This window comes from Berghia stephanieae, chromosome 11, assembly GCF_034508935.2.
Source record: "Berghia stephanieae isolate SIO BIC M18660-M18661 chromosome 11, UCSD_Bste_1.3, whole genome shotgun sequence".
Classification (NCBI taxonomy): Eukaryota; Metazoa; Mollusca; class Gastropoda; order Nudibranchia; family Aeolidiidae; genus Berghia; species Berghia stephanieae.
The window spans coordinates 10,328,848-10,344,658 of NC_088370.1; the positions used below are offsets into that span (position 1 = coordinate 10,328,848).

Consider the following 15,811-nt stretch of genomic DNA (forward strand, 5'->3'; position numbering starts at 1 on the left):
GAAGGAGAAGAGGAAAGAAGGAAGAGGAGAAAGGAAGAAGAAGAAGAAAAAGAAGAAGAAGAAGAGGAAGGAAGAAGAGAGAAGAAGAAGAGAAGAAGAAAGAAGAGAAGAGAAGAAGAAGAGAGAAGAAGAAGAATAGAAGAGAAGAGAGAGAAAGAGAGAAGAAGAAGGAAGAAAAGAAGAGAGAAGAAGAGAAGAGAAGAGAGAGAAAGAAGAAGAAGAAGAGAGAGAAGAAGAAGAAGAAAGAAGAAGAAGAAGAAGAAGAAGAAAAGAAGGAAGAAGAGAGAAGAAGAGAAGAAGAAGAGAAAGAAGAAGAAGAAGAAGGAAGAAGAAGAGAAGAAGAAGAGAAGAAGAGAGAAGAGAAGAGAGAAGAAGAAGGAAGAAGAAGAAGAAGAGAAAGAAGAGAAGAAGAAGGAAGAGGAAGAAGAAGAAGAAGAGAAGAGAAAAGAAGAAGAAGAGAAGAAGAGAAGAAGAAGAGAAGAAGAGAAGAAGGAGAAAGGAAGAAGAAGAGAAGAGAGAAGAGAAGAAGAGAAGAAGAAGAAGAAGAGAAGAATGAAAGAAAAAGGAAGAAAAGAAGAAGAGGAAGAAGAGAAGAAGAGGAAGAAAGAAGAAGAAAAGAAAAGAAGAAGAAGAAAGAGAAAGAGAAAAGAGAAGAAGAAAGAGGAGGAGAAGAGAAGAAAGAAGGAGAAGAAGAAGAGAAGAGAGGAAAGAGAAAGAAGAGAAGAAAGAGAAGAAGAAGAAGAAGAAGAGAAGAAGAAGAAGAAGAAGAAGAAGAGAAGAAGAAGAGAAGGAAGAAGAGAAGAGAAAGAGAAGAAGAGAAGAAGAAGAAGAAGAAGAAGAAGAAGAAGGAAGAAGAGAGAGAAGAGAAAGAAGAGAAGAGAGAAGAAGAAGAAGAGAAGAGAGAGAAGAGAGAAGAGAGAAGAAAAGAAGAAGGAGAGAAGAGGAGAAGAGAGAAGAAGAAGAAGAAGAAGAGAGAGAAGAAGGAAGAGAAAAGAGAAGAAGAAGAAGAAGAGAAGAAAGAAGAAGAAGAAGAAGAAGAAGAAGAAGAGAAGAAGTAGAAGAAAGAAGAGAAGAAGAGAAGAAGAAGAAGAGGAAGAAGAAGAAGAAGAAGAGAGAGAAGAAGAGAAGAAGAAGAGAAAGAAGAAGAAGAAGAAGAAGAAGAAGAAGAGAGAGAGAGAAGAAGGAAGAAGAGGATGAAGAAGAAGAAGAAGAGAGAAGAGAGAAGAAGAAGAAGAAGAACGAGAAGAGGAAGAGAAGAAGAAGAAGAAGAAGAAGAAGAAGAAGAAGAAGAAGGAGGAAAAGAAGAAGAGAGAAGAGGAAGGAGAAGAAGAAGAAGAGAAGAGAAGGAGAAGAAGAAGAAGGAGAAGAGAAGTAAAAGAAGAAGGAGAAATGGAAAAGAAGAAGAAGAAGAAAAAGAAGAAGGAGAAGAAGAGAGAAGAAGAAGAGAAGAAGAGAGAAGAGAGGAATGAAGAAGAAGAAGAGAGAAGAAAGAGAAGGAATGGAAGAAGAAGAAGAAAAAGAAGAAGGAGAAGAAGAGAAGAAGAAGAAGAAGAAGAAGAGAGAAGAAGAGGAGAAGAAGAAGAAGAAGAGAAAGAAGAAGGAAAAAGAAGAAGAAGAAAGAAGAGAGAAGAAGAAAAAGAAGAAGAGAGAAGAAAGAAGAAGAAGAAGAAAGAAAGAAGAGAAGAAGGAAAGAAGAGAGAGAAGGAGAAGAAAGAAGAAAAGAAGAAGAAGAAGACGGAGAAGAAGAAGAGGAATAAGAAGAAGAGGAAGAGGAAGAACAAGAAGAAAAAAAAAGGAGATGAAGAAAAAAAGAAAAAGAAGAAGAGGATTACAATGACAACAACAACAACAAAACAATAAAAAATGGTAATACATGGTAATATTAGTAAATCAAAAGCTACTTTATAGTTGTTGTTCTAGGCTATATTATTTTTTTGGTTGTTTTTTTTTTTCTTAAGTCATCAATTTTGTTTTTGTATTTTTTCCACCATTGAACAGATCACTATACTATATTTTTCCCACCATTGAACAGATCCCTATACTTCCACTGGCATGTCCTGACTGTTCTAGGATTCCAATTTTTCACCTTCTTTCCTCTGGCCAAATCATCAAGCAGTGGTCGTGGCGGTAGCAGAAACTCGTCTCAGGCAAACCCCGGCAGCAATTCTGCCGGCAACAATTCGTCTGCTAATTTGAACCAGTCAAACACGGCCAACGCCACCCCCCCTGACACCGAGGGACCTGCCAAAGCGGCCAGCGGCCAAGATGTCAATACGGGTAATGACCTCAAAGGCAGCAAGCAAGAGTGAGAATGAGAGAGATAGATAACTTATTAGTAAGAAAAATCGAAAGGATGAAAAGAGTAGATTAGATAAATATATGTTGTTTTTTTTAATGTGATTAATAGGATGTGTCAAATTTAACTCTATCGTGTGTTAACATTCAATCGTTTGTTAACATTCAATTGTGTGTTAATATTCAATCTTGTGTTAATATTCAATCTTGTGTTAACATTCAATCGTGTGTCTTTGTTTTTGTCGTCCTTTTTATGAAATATATGAATATGAATATAAATGTTCCTATTCCTACTCCTTAATAATGTTATTATCATTATTTTATTATTATTTTCATCACAACACATTTATAGAGGGCACATTATTGACCGAATGAGACGGAAATTAGATTATATGTGATTTTTAAAGTATTGATTTGTACAATTGGAATTATTTGCACGCCATGAATTAATATGTGATCACACCAGTCACAACCTGCGATGAACTTATTGAAAGTCTCACACATGCTGTAGTCTTATGAAGAAAAAAAAATTGAAAAGATTAGAGGGGAGAAGAATTAGTTTGAAAATTCCTTTTAATATAGTTGTTAAGAATATCTTAGTTCCAAATGTCCTGATAAAATTGGGACTGTCCTAATTTGAAAATCTGGAGAAAATTTTTAAAAACCCAAAAGCCATTGGACTGTTACTGTTGCAGACCTTCTAACCTGAAATTTGAAAAACTCGTAGTTTTCCGGGTAAATAACACAGTAAATATGATAACTACCCTTAAAAATTACCCATTTGTGTTTAAATACATTAAATTAATACTTCAAACTCCTTTATAAATTAGCTCTGACAACAAAACTGTTTTCAAAAGTTTATTGAATTAAAGATCTTTATATAAATTTCAATTTGGACCCGAAAATTCGTAGTTCTACTAAATGTTCGTAATAGTCGGCAGATTTGATGTTCTATTTATAGAAATGAGCCTTGCTTGGCCCAGGATTGATTATGGATTTTTTTTACTAGCAAATCTAAATAAGGAGCAAGAAATAAATGTAAATCTAAATTATATGACACAATAGTCCAAACATGCCTATGGCCTATTTGGGTCATGATGGTTTTGTGCATAAGGGTGTTCGCTATCGACTCAGAACTACATAGCAGCCAATATTTCAAAGAGCTATATCGGAACAGACACTTACGTTGATAATAACAGAAAATGAATTGAGTAGAAAAGTGCCAAAAGACAATAGAGAATAAAAATTTTGCCGCGCTGGGGGCTCGAGTGGTGGATGGCGTCAACTGCATAGCGGCCCTCTCACAGCCAGGCGTTGTCGTATCAGTAAGGTCGTGGGTTCGAGCCCCCATCGCAGCAAAATTTTTATTCTCTTTCGTCTTCTGGCACTTTTCTCCTCACTTCATTTTCTGTTATTATCAACGTAAGTGCCTGCTCCACTCACTTTTCTGTTCCGATATAGCTCTTTGAAACGTTGGCTGCGATGTAGTTCTGAGTTGATAGCGAATCATTGGCAGGTTGGGTCATTATAATCTGAGTTCAGGTGTGGAAAGGAAGCTGCTTTGCACGAATAGAAATATTTCAACTTTTGAATTTGTCTGTCTCGGATACTTCTTAACTCTCCCAAATTAACACGAAAGGGGGGGGGGGGGGCAATCAAACAAATTTTTATTCACGTTGAACATGATGGAGTTCTATATCACCAAATGTAAATGAGAAAGAAATGCAATGTCAACGATTATGACGTGTAATTTTTTTTTGTCTCCAATTTACCAATCATGCTTGAAATCCCCTGAGATTATGTATTTAATTACCCGAGGTCTCTGTCAATACTCATTACACACAGCTGTCACTTTGTCAGGCGGGATGGGAGATATTTATAGATTTCACAACTGGTCGGTTTTAAGAACAAGCAGGCTTTCCCGGCATCACAAAAAAAAACAAAAGGTTTGGAGAAAGTTACTGGAATGCAATTTTTTGCTAAATATATTACACTTCTTTTGTTAATAATAATAATAATAATAATAATGATAGTAATAGAGCACATTTGTTAAGCACAGCTTTTACCCGCTAGACTATGCAGGTTCTGGGTGTGTAAAGATTATTCCATTTTTGAAAAAGATTATAAAAGTTTAACATTTGAATTTGAAAAAGTTTAACATGGAACAAGGAAATTGTGTGCTAAACGAAGAAAAAAAAAGTGAGAGAAAGAGAATCTATGAGTTTTGAAAATATTTGGGACAGCCTTTTTGTCATTAGAATCGTCCAACTCTGCTGTTGGAATTTTCTCATAAATTTGTGTGATAAATGTGGATTGTTTGAACATATAAGTAATTGTGTGTTTGAATGCATATCATGGAAAACTTTTAACACCTTTTTTCCTCTACAACTACTTTGTTTAATCTTTGAGATTATTTTTTCCTTCTTTTCACTGTAGTAGCTATTTTATGTTTTTCATTTTCTTAACTTGATGTCGGTAGAGTATTAATTATGAATACATAAAGGATAGAATTTAATTTTTTTTTTAAAGTGTCATAAAATGTGAAAATGAATTTAATAAGTAATTATAATTTGGTTCAAATCTGTTTAAAATTGTTGTTCACCCATGTTTCCCTCGCCATCTTCTAATGAAATACGTATATCTCAAATTGTTGTCCAGATGTTATTTAAAATGTTTACACTGAACATGCCGAAATGATTGTTATGTCAATTTCATCTTTTTAAAAATTCTTTTTCCCTTTTATTCCCATCCAATAAAATGTTTTCTCTCCTGAGCATCAAGTTATCAAAGTGATAAAATATGATTTCTTTTTACAAGGTTAGGAACCGGTCGAGACTATGGCTGAGTTTTTGTTTCTATTTTTTTTTTTTAATACCCGAGTGACAATAATTGTGTTACGACATTCCTTTCATTTGTAATCAAGTGCTTGTGTGGCTTATTTCATTTATGTATGAAATAATTTGTTATATTGCGATAGGTTAGTTATGCATTCATCTTTTTCCTTTTATTATGACGACAACATACGATAGTTTACTCGTAAAAGTGATATTAAGCTGATAGAAGCTAAAGACTAAAAAGTAATGAACAAAAATTAGTAAAACATCTTCGAAAAAGAACAAGATACATGCCAAATATTTATCTGCTATTTGTCTGGATTAAGGCATTGCACTGTGCCCGAATATTTTTAAAAAAATATATTTCAAAACCCAAATATATGGAATTTTTTTTGATTATGTCTAAAGATAAGAAACTTTTGTAGACAAGAAACTTCTTCATATCTTAATGCACACCAATGTTTTCATAAGTTGCTATTTAGAAAACCAGAATATCAATGAAAGTACAAAGGTCCTCATAGCTCATCTCGGAAAGTTGGTTGCAAATGGTCAAATTCTTCCAGGGAAACCAACAAAATGTTTGCCATGCATTCGAAAATGTTTTATGAAAAGTTATCTGTCTTATGAAACATCCAGCCCGTATAAGTATAAAAGCAATTTATCTCCATTCTATATACTGCTTCTTATTTCTGAGCACCAGTAATAATTGACGCACATGAAATATGCTTGTTATATAGGGCCCAAGCTTGTGCTATAAAACTTCTAAAAACCAAACAGTTGCTCTCTCTCTCTCTCTCTCTCTCTCTCTCTCTCCTCTCTTCTCTCTCTTCTCTCTCTCTCTCTCTCTCTCTCTCTCTTCTCTCTCTCCTCTCTCTCTCTCTCTATCTTTATTTATCTCTCTCTCTCTCTCTCTCTCTCTCTATCTCTCCCTCTCTCTCTATCTCTCTCTCCCTCTCTCTCTATCTCTCTCTCTCACATCTCATCTCATCTCATCTCAGAGGTAGCAACAGATAGACAAATTTGAGACACACCTTACAAGACTTTTATCTAACAAGAGAGAGCTGAGCTTCAATTCTGATTTTGACTTCTTTTAGAAGTTTTATTCCAACTCCCCCTCCCCCTTCCCCTCTTCTAAACAAATTTTACCCATTCCAACACATTTTCTCATAGTTGAACTCTGTTACAATAGAAGTTTGTTGGTAAAGTGTGTTTTATTTTTGTGTAGACACACATTAAATAAGTGACTGATTACACACATCCAATGAGACAGTTTTATACACGGGAGTGCAAAATGTTGTATTTATGTCAAATCACACACTCCCGTCATTGATGAAGACTACTGTATTTATGAACAAATATAAGTATTTTATAATGGTTATTCAAGACAACGATTATGATTATGACTTATCTGCCAAATGATGAAAGTTACGACAGTCTCGATAAATGTTTCTTTGAAGAGGCACTGATTATTTTTGTTGAGGATTTTACTCATGAGAGTGTGTATCTTTCCTTTTCTTTTGTTTTTTTTTTTGTTTTTTATAATTATTTTTCAATTTGCTTTTGATCAATGTATGTTTTTGTTTTTTATTTTTGAAGAATCAAAAAGTTTTTGTTGAGAATTCAGATGCACCACTACCTCATTTGAGGGATGTTATCATTTTTGTTTGTATTTTATGTTGTTGTTCTCTCGTAAAATTTAAAACGGAGGCATAAAAATGTATGAGGTTCATGAATGTTGATTGCATTGAACCAGTCTAAGGATATGGAAAGACGTTAAGGCGGGTGGTTGGATGGGAGCATCACCCTTGAATCATATACCTATGATGTTCGCATGGGTGTACGATCCGATAGTAGGGCGGGTGGTTGGATGGGAGCATCACCCTTGAATCGTATACCTATGATGTTCGCATGGGTGTACGATCCGATAGTAGGGCGGGTGGTTGGATGGGAGCATCACCCTTGAATCGTATACCTATGATGTTCGCATGGGTGTACGATCCGATAGTAGGGCGGGTGGTTGGATGGGAGCATCACCCTTGAATCATATACCTATGATGTTCGCATGGGTGTACGATCCGATAGTAGGGCTGGTGGTTGGATGGGAGCATCACCCTTGAATCATATACCTATGATGTTCGCATGGGTGTATGATCCGATAGTAGGGTGGGTGGTTGGATGGGAGCATCACCCTTGAATCGTATACCTATGATGTTCGCATGGGTGTACGATCCGATAGTGATGTCGTTTCTTCTTCTCTTTACTAGCCTATCCTGCTTCTTTGGTTTGTGATTGTATTTTTGACAGGGGATATTTTTTTTCTGTAAATCTGCCTGTTTGTTCTTGGTTATTTATAATTTAGCTTATGATATCTTTAGATTATGATTTTGATTTACATTTGTACTATTTTTGTTAGATTGCTTGTTTTTTTTGTTTCAGCGGTCTCTCATATAACCTCAATTGTGTTGGAAGAGACCTAAAGCAACAAACAAACAAACAAAAGACGTTAAGAATACAATGCATTTCAGAGATTTGCATAGAATTTTTATGGTTACTTCAACAGCAGTTTAGTTATACATTGGGTTTAGATTTTGTTCGCCTTGGATAGTATTTGTGTGGAGAAGAGACCAGTTTTTATGTATATTTAGACGAATATAAAAGGATTTATTGTTCATTGGTATGGACTAATTTATGTATGGACAGAAAAATATTTCTATTTAGATTAATTAGGCTATTTTTTTTAATTAAGGCTATTTAAACAGCGGCATCTTTGTTTAAATTCTTAATCAGTGAGCCTTGAACTTTTGTCAAATTATAACATTCGTCTGAACAGCTGTATTCTTATTTTAGGATCAAGATCACTCTTCACCCTTGGTGCATCATATCTATAAATATTGGATAAAACTATCCAATGAAAATGCTTTATTTTGACATGTGATGAAGCTGTTCATGTCCATTGGACCGTTATATCATCAGTAGTATTTTTTTTTTTAATCGTTGGGTTTTCCTAAGTTGAACTATTTGCAACTGAAGCCATAGATATTCAATTTCATACGTCTGGCGAGTCATTTGTCTTGTCCCTCTACAGTCATAACAAAGTATCATTTGAAATCCAACATGGGTTGTGATTGAACATTTTCAGGTCACACTGCATGGCGTATGTTTTGTGTGTTTTTTTTTGTTTTTTTTTATTTTATTAAGATTTAGTTTTAATATTGATACCAAATGGGTTGCATGCCTCAAAAGGCTATTATGTCGACTTGAACTGCATTGCCAAAAATTGATTTTAAAATAAAAATGAATAGAAATGTGAGATTTTAGTTTTTGGCCATTCAAAGAAATGATTTCCATTGTCTTTAATAAAACATAATATCAACTCAACCTGAGTTTCACATTTTTGACGATGAATTCAAATTATAGCAACGAAATGAACCAGATCTGATACTGTTTTGAGGGGCATTAGGTCACAAATCTCTTGTTGACATACTTCTGTAAAGTGTATTTTGATGATGATATTGTCTTGCTGCTGGCTGACAATTGGCAGGTTTGTCGTCAGATTGAGTTTGAGGTCTCCAACTGTCAATATTTCCAAATAATACGACAATTTAAAGAGGTGATCTTTCATGTCAAGGACAGGGGATTTCTACTGTCTGTCGTCCCCTGTCAAACCACAGTTGTACTTAGAATGGCGTAGATTTTTTGATTTTTTTTTGTGTGTGACTGTGTTTTCTCTGAAGTATTTTTGAGCATTCTAAACAATCAAGAACGCATGCGTAGTCGGTAAAATACGTGGCAAATGCAAAGACAAATTCTGGTCATGAACGTATGAAAATGAATTTTTGTCAATGTTTCTTTCTTATCTGTGGCTGATATTTAAATATTTTCAGGTCAAAGTGCATGTCGAATGGGTTGTGTGTTTTAATTTTTTTTATTTTATTAAAGTTTAGTTTTAATATTGATATCAAAAGGAACGCACGACTCAAAAGTGTAAAAAATGCTGCAGGTTTTGATGTTTAAAGTATATATATATATATATACATGAGTTGGAAAATTAGGTGTGATGAAAAAAAAAAAAAAAATATTTGGAAGACAAGTTCTAAGGCCTTAGAATGAATAAATAACAATGTGAAATTGAATGTAAGCTTCAAAATAATATACGAAAACAGATAAAATGGACGTTTCAGGTTTCCCCTTTATCAACAAAGCAGGATGAATGAAACACGACAGACGAATGAGATAATGTCGTAATGACGTTGTTAAGATGAATAAGTCAGCATGAAATTTCATCCTTCTGTTAAGTAAGTAGAGGAAATGTCTTGAGCCAACCGTTTAAACATTTATGAGACCATCTAAAGATATGAATATTATTGTACCATCTCAATCTCAATGCTAAAACTGATGCTATCTTCTATTATTTTTTTTTTTTTTTAAGTTACAAAAATTCAACAAACCACATCAGAATCTTCTTTGTAAGAAGAATGTGTCGTAACCACGTAAGATAAATAAAATGTTTGAGTAGAGATTACTTTTGTCGCACCGTGTAATCACGAGGTCATATCACGTAAGGCCGTAATACAAAAATTGTCGTTATTAGAGAAAGTCGTACTTGTTTCTTTCTTTGCTTTTTTAAAAAATCTTAATCAATTTCCCCTTTGCATTATTTTTGATGCTTTGTGAAGAGAGAGGGGGTTTGAGGTGACCATCAATATGATTTCAAGTTTTTAAAAAACGATTTATCAAGTGACATTTCAAAAAAAAAAAAAAAGAAAACAAACCAACAACAACAAAATATGGGGGGTGGCAATATTTTTATTTTTATTTTTTTTTTTTTTTAGTATTTAAAACAGTTCGTCGAATTGAACAAGATCACTTTTTAATAATTTTTATTTCAGACATTTGTACATCTGCCTGTCTGTCTGTCTGTTGTTATACATTTTCATAATATACACATCAATGCTTCAATTTACAACTAACGATGAATGAATTCACGTATACTCTACTACGTTGACATGTTGGTTTGTTTTATATTTAGACTCGATATAAATCCTTTACAGTAATTTGTTATAGATAACATTATACATACATACATTCATACGTTGTTGTTGTTGTTGTTTTGTTATATAAGCTGTATACGAGTCCAATAGTCTCAAAATGGTATTATGTCGGAGTGAATATCAAATTAAGAAATTAAGGAGCAGGCACTGGTGTAAGATAAAGAACTGAACAAGTGTGTATGTAAGGCTCCCAGGATCCTCTGTTGTGTAATAGTAGCACGTCTGACCGGTAATCTGAAGGTCTGAGGTTCAATCCCCAGTCGAGGTCGACTGATTTTTTGGGATGGGTTTTTTTCCTTGTATTTTTATTTCTTGCTTTGTCTGGCACCTTTCATCATACACACTTGTTCAAATCTTTATCGGAGTGAACCTCATTCTCCTGACCAAGGTGGTCATAGAGGAGACATGAGACAAGGTTTCCAATTTCCCGTATATTTACGGAATCCAGTGTGTTATAAACCCTCTGTATATTTTCCAATCACCTGCTAAACTGAAGAAAAAAAAGTAAGTACATAATGCCTTTTTATCGGAGTTCAGCACTCAGAAAGGGGTCGATCAAGGTGTTTCTGTAAAAGTTCAGTAAATTTTTGACTTCTGAATTGGCAACCCTGATGAGAGACGACTTTTCAGAAAGGATCTGTCCTCAGCTTTCCTCATTAGTGTTGGGCTGTCCATCCATAATCCTTTGTATTCCTTTATTTTCGGAGTGAAACGGTAGCTTAAAATTTCCTTTTTGATTATTTACTTATAAAGTTGGAGTTAAAACAAATTTCCTTTTTGATTATTTACTTATTAAGTTGGAGTTAAAACAAATTTCCTTTTTTGATATTTACTTATAAAGTTGGAGTTAAAACAAATTGCCTTTTTGATTATTTACTTATAAAGTTGGAATTAAAACAAATTGCCTTTTTGATTATTTACTTATAAAGTTGGAGTTAAAACAAATTGCCTTTTTGATTATTTACTTATAAAGTTGGAGTTAAAACAAATTGCCTTTTTGATTATTTACTTATAAAGTTGGAGTTAAAACAAATTGCCTTTTTCAAGAAACTGTCAAAGTGACAAATTAAGGAGCTGGTGGGGCAGGTTGATTTTTTGGGGGGAGGGGGGATGATTATTATTTCTCGTATTTTTCTTTCTGCTTGAATTTTAAGCAACGGTTTCACTCCGAAGGTAAAGGAATGGACAAGGATCGACAGCCAAACAGTAATGAGAAAGTGTTGAGGACAGACCTGAATGAAGGACCCTGGCTGCAAAGTCATCACTCATTTGTCTCTTTATCTGTTACTGTTCCGTTCACACCTTTTCGAGAAGAGAATGTGTTATTTTCTAAACTTCAAAAAATGTAATTTTCCTTCTTCTGATAATTTATATATTTAAAAAAAACGCCAGTTTTCCCAATTGAATTCATTTCCACATAATACCAGATAGACGCAGTGAGTCACATATATTATTATATTCTTCAAATTTTACACACAGAGTGATATCGATATTGTATCGGGTTGTCATTTTCATTATGGATATCGGGTGTTTATTCTTGTATTCTGTTCAATCCAATGGTGTGGTCACTTTACATTTTACTGCCATACTCTGAAACTTTTTTAAAAATCTAGAAATTTTAAATTTTGGCCAGAAAATGCATCCTTCAAATATCGCTCGATTAAAATGGACCTCGTTTTGTCAAAAACTGTCAAACCTGGGGCTTCAAGGACGACTCCATGACAGTCACAGTTTTGAGAGTTTTTTGTTTATTTTTGGCAAGATGAAGGCCATTTGAATCAATGGATATTTGAAGGACAATTTTTCTTGCCAAAATTTTAGATAAACTTATTTTTTTTGTCTGAGTCCAACAGTATAGTTTGTAAAAATATGTCATGTTGATTTTAGAATTGTGTAAGCTTTGTGATGCCAATAAAAATCAAAATAAAATTGAAATTGATAAATGTGTGTTTTTCCATTATTTGAATGAATGGAATGAATGAATGAATTAAATGAATTTATGAATGTGACCCATCCATGCGGAGGGTTAAAATTCTTTATGATATTTTTTTTTTCAAGTGAATTTTTATATAGTGCAATATCCATAGTGGGCAAGGAGGTCACTCACTGTGTTTGTTTTCCTGGGTGGGGTTCCTGACTTCCCATAGTGGGCAGGGAGGTACATACTATCTTCTATCCCCCTATATCTGTTTTCCAATATGCCAATATGCTTTCTGTCTTTGTCTTTGAATGATATTACTTGGTTTTGTCCTGGCCCTGGTCGGATACCCTGGCTGGGAGGGAAACAGTCAAATGCATAGTTATTGTTTTGGGAGATGATATTTTTTTTATTGTAAATCAGCTCTCTATTATGTATTATTATATTTGTTGTTTTTTGTTTTTTTTTTAATTTATAATGTAAACATTTAAGTGTGTTCCTCTTTGTTGGATTTTGTGCTTGTGTCCGGATGAGACTTTTAGGTGATCTCAAACCAAGTACATTGGTGGTGTGCTCTTGGAATCTACATCTGTTCCCTATTTGAACCAATTCCCCTTTGTCTTACCTTTTCTTGGGTGCTTTAATTGTAATTCTAGAACTTTTTACTATCCCATTTCCTTCCTTTTTACTGGCGCTGATATAACCTAAATGTGTTGCAAGCGCCGTAAAACCCTTAAAAAATAAAACAATCACTGTGTTTTCTATTCCCTCGTATCTGTTCTTTTCCTTTCCATGTCGGTCTCTGTCTTTGTTCTGGATTGAGATTTTGCTTGTTAGTTGTTTTTTTTTCTTGATCCTTGCTGGGATTTTTAGCTACAAGGGGGACGGTCAAATGAATTGTACTTTTTTTTAGAGATGATATTTATTTCCTTGTAAATCTTTCCTCTGTTATTATCATGTTATATTATAATTATTAGTTCCGAATATTGTACTTTGTAAACATTTTAGGGTATCCTTCAAAGCGGTATCTTTTACCTGTGCCTGGATTGGACTTTGAGGTAAATTTGTGCGGCTATGTGGTCTAGTGGTTTGACACTCGCTTTCGGATCAGAATGTCCTGGGTTCGAGCCTTGCTTGGTGCATAGTTGAGTCCTTGGAAAAGGCTCTCTCCTCACCAATCTCGGGTGTAAAATGAGTACCTGGCTGCTAACAGTGTTGTCTCTCTCCCGAAAACATTGTAATATCGCCTAACAGGCGTCATGTTCCGTCCTACATGTTAAATGTTGCTGTTGACCAGGGACCCCTAGTAAAACGCTTTGAGCACGTTTAGTGGACATTGCGCTATATACAAGCTCAATTTAATTGAATTTAAATTTTAGATGGGATGCTTGAATGCCAGATCTAACAGGCTCAGCTACCCAATCACTGCTAGGTGGACAGGAAGGGGGGGGAGGGGGTCGACTTCACCAAGGATTGATCTTGGTCCCTTTGTGTGTGAAGTTAGTGCTCTACCAACTGAGCTATCGGGACCCCCAATGGTAATAGCATACCTGCCAACCCTTTTGGCAGAATCATTCCTCTTTTCACTCTTCCTTTTTGTACTATTCCGCCATTGTCTCTAAAATTCCGATTTTCTAAAATGGTAAGAATAAAAAAGAGCGAAAAGAAAGAGAGAGAGAGAGAGAGAAGGGGGGGGGGGGGTTAAAAAGGTGAAATTCCTATTTTTTGTCTCAAATTCCTGTTTTCAGGCGATCTGTTTCCACTTTTGGAATGTGAAGGGTTGGCAGGTCTGTATTAGGACTGGAAAAGATTGTTTTGTTATTTTTAAGAGTTTTAGGGCACTTGCGAGACATTGAGGTCATTTCAGCACCAATAGAAAGGAAGAAAATCGGATTGTCAAAAAATCTAGTCTTACAGTTAAAAGCACATTGGAAAAGGAAGGCTAAAGGGGAATGGTTCAAATAGCGATCAGATGTAGACTCCAAGAGCATACCATCAATGTACTTAATTTAAGATCACCTACAAGTGGTTAAGGCATTGCACTGTGCCATCCATCTTTCTGAGTAATTCTCCCTAAACTGTATTAACCAGACTATAAACGTTTAAGGTTACACATAGTTTTGTGTTAGTCCGTTCTACTTCCGGATGGCAGTGTTGTGAGTTTCTTAGCCAAGCGCATACTATCTATAGGGGAGATAGAAGACACAGTAAGTGACGTCCCCACCCAATATGGGAGGCCAAAAAAAAAACCACCCAGGGACAGAAAAAGGGAATGAATTTGGCAACACGATTTGAATCTAGTTTTTCACGTACTCTGCAAAGTCAAGAATTAAAAAGTTTTCCCTTGGTGGGGATCCTGACCTCCCATAGCGGGCAGGGAGGTACATACTGTGTCTTTTATCCCCTTATATCTGTTTTCCAACATGCTTTCTGTCTTTGTCTTGGAATGAGATTACTTGCTTTTGTCCTGGCACTGGCCGGAATCCTAGCTGGGAGGGAAACAGTCAAATGCATAGTTATTGTTTTGGGAAATGATATTTTTTTCCCTGTAAATCATCTCTCTGTTATGTATTATTATTTTTATTTTGAATGTATAATGTAAGCATTTGAGTGTGTTCCTCTTTGTTGGATTTTGTTCTTGTGTCTGGATGAGACATAGGGGATTTCAAACTAAGTCCATTGGTGGTATGCTCTTGGAATCTACATCTGATCCCTATTTGTTCCCAGTTCCCCTATGTCTTACTTTCTCTTGGGTGCTTTAATTGTAATTCTAGAACTTTTTACTATTCCATTTTCTTCCTTTTTACTGGCGCTGATATGACCTTAATGAGTTGCAAGCGCCGTAAAACCCTTAAAAACAACAAAACAAACAAATACAGGCTTCAGAAATCATAGAGAAAAATCAAACAAGGAGGATTGTATTGGTTTGATGGGATAAAGTTTATTTACAATAAAATGTTCAAGTGAATTCATTCTGTGATAATTGAAATACGTACATTAAAAGTTGATTGTGAATTTGATTGATAAAATTCTCTATCTCTCTCTCTCTCTCTCTCTCTCTCTCTCTCTCTCTCTCTCTCTCCCCCCCCCCCCCTCTCTCTCTCTCTCTCTCTCTCTCTCTCTCTGTGTCTTTTTCTCCCTCTCTCCCGCTCTCTATCTATATATCTCTCCCTCCCTCTCTATCTATCTATCTCTCTCTCTCTCTCTCTCTCTCTCTCTCTCTCTCCCCCCCCCCTCTAATACACACCTACACTGAAAAACACACACACACACACACACAAGCGCATGCAAACACATTATTATCATCATCACCACCACTGTCATCATATATAAATAAAGTCATATTCATAGCAAAACTTATGAGTAACACCACGTGTCCAGAATACGAATATACAAGTAGGAAATCAATACTCAAAAATATGATATCCAAACCCTAAAAGAAGACAAAATAATAGAAACAACTCAATTCTTTAATTATTTATTTTCAATCATGTTTCTCAGTGCCTTTGAAATGATGTATGAAAGTTTGAAATCATTTGACCCCAAAGCTTTTTCTGTTGTAATCATTGTTACTATGATTGAAGTTGAAAGCATGTTGTACTTTAAAATACAACGTTAAAAGCGGAGAGAAAGATAAAGAGAGTAAATGGGACTCATATATAAGGGAACAACACAAAACAAACGACGTTTTGGACTTTGACCTTTTTCAAGAA

The 15,811-nt window shown here is 35.0% G+C and overlaps 1 protein-coding gene across 5 annotated transcripts in view; it reads left to right on the forward strand.

Moving 5' to 3' along the window:
• LOC144957009 (membrane-bound glycerophospholipid O-acyltransferase 2-like) overlaps positions 1 to 6,769 on the forward strand; it is a 46,731-nt gene extending 39,962 nt beyond the window's left edge. Inside the window, exons 12-13 of one of the 5 annotated variants that reach the window (XR_013642068.1) lie at positions 2,033 to 3,416; positions 3,784 to 4,240. Coding sequence is in view for 1 of the 5 variants with exons in the window: in XM_078887923.1 (XP_078744049.1) it covers positions 2,033 to 2,309 (277 nt within the window). In the remaining 4 variants the exon portion in view is untranslated. Of the gene's footprint in view, positions 1 to 2,032 lie in introns of all 5 variants that reach the window. The other 4 variants (XR_013642066.1, XR_013642067.1, XR_013642069.1 and 1 more) reach the window with 4 other exon arrangements.
• Positions 6,770 to 15,811: the final 9,042 nt, after the last annotated feature.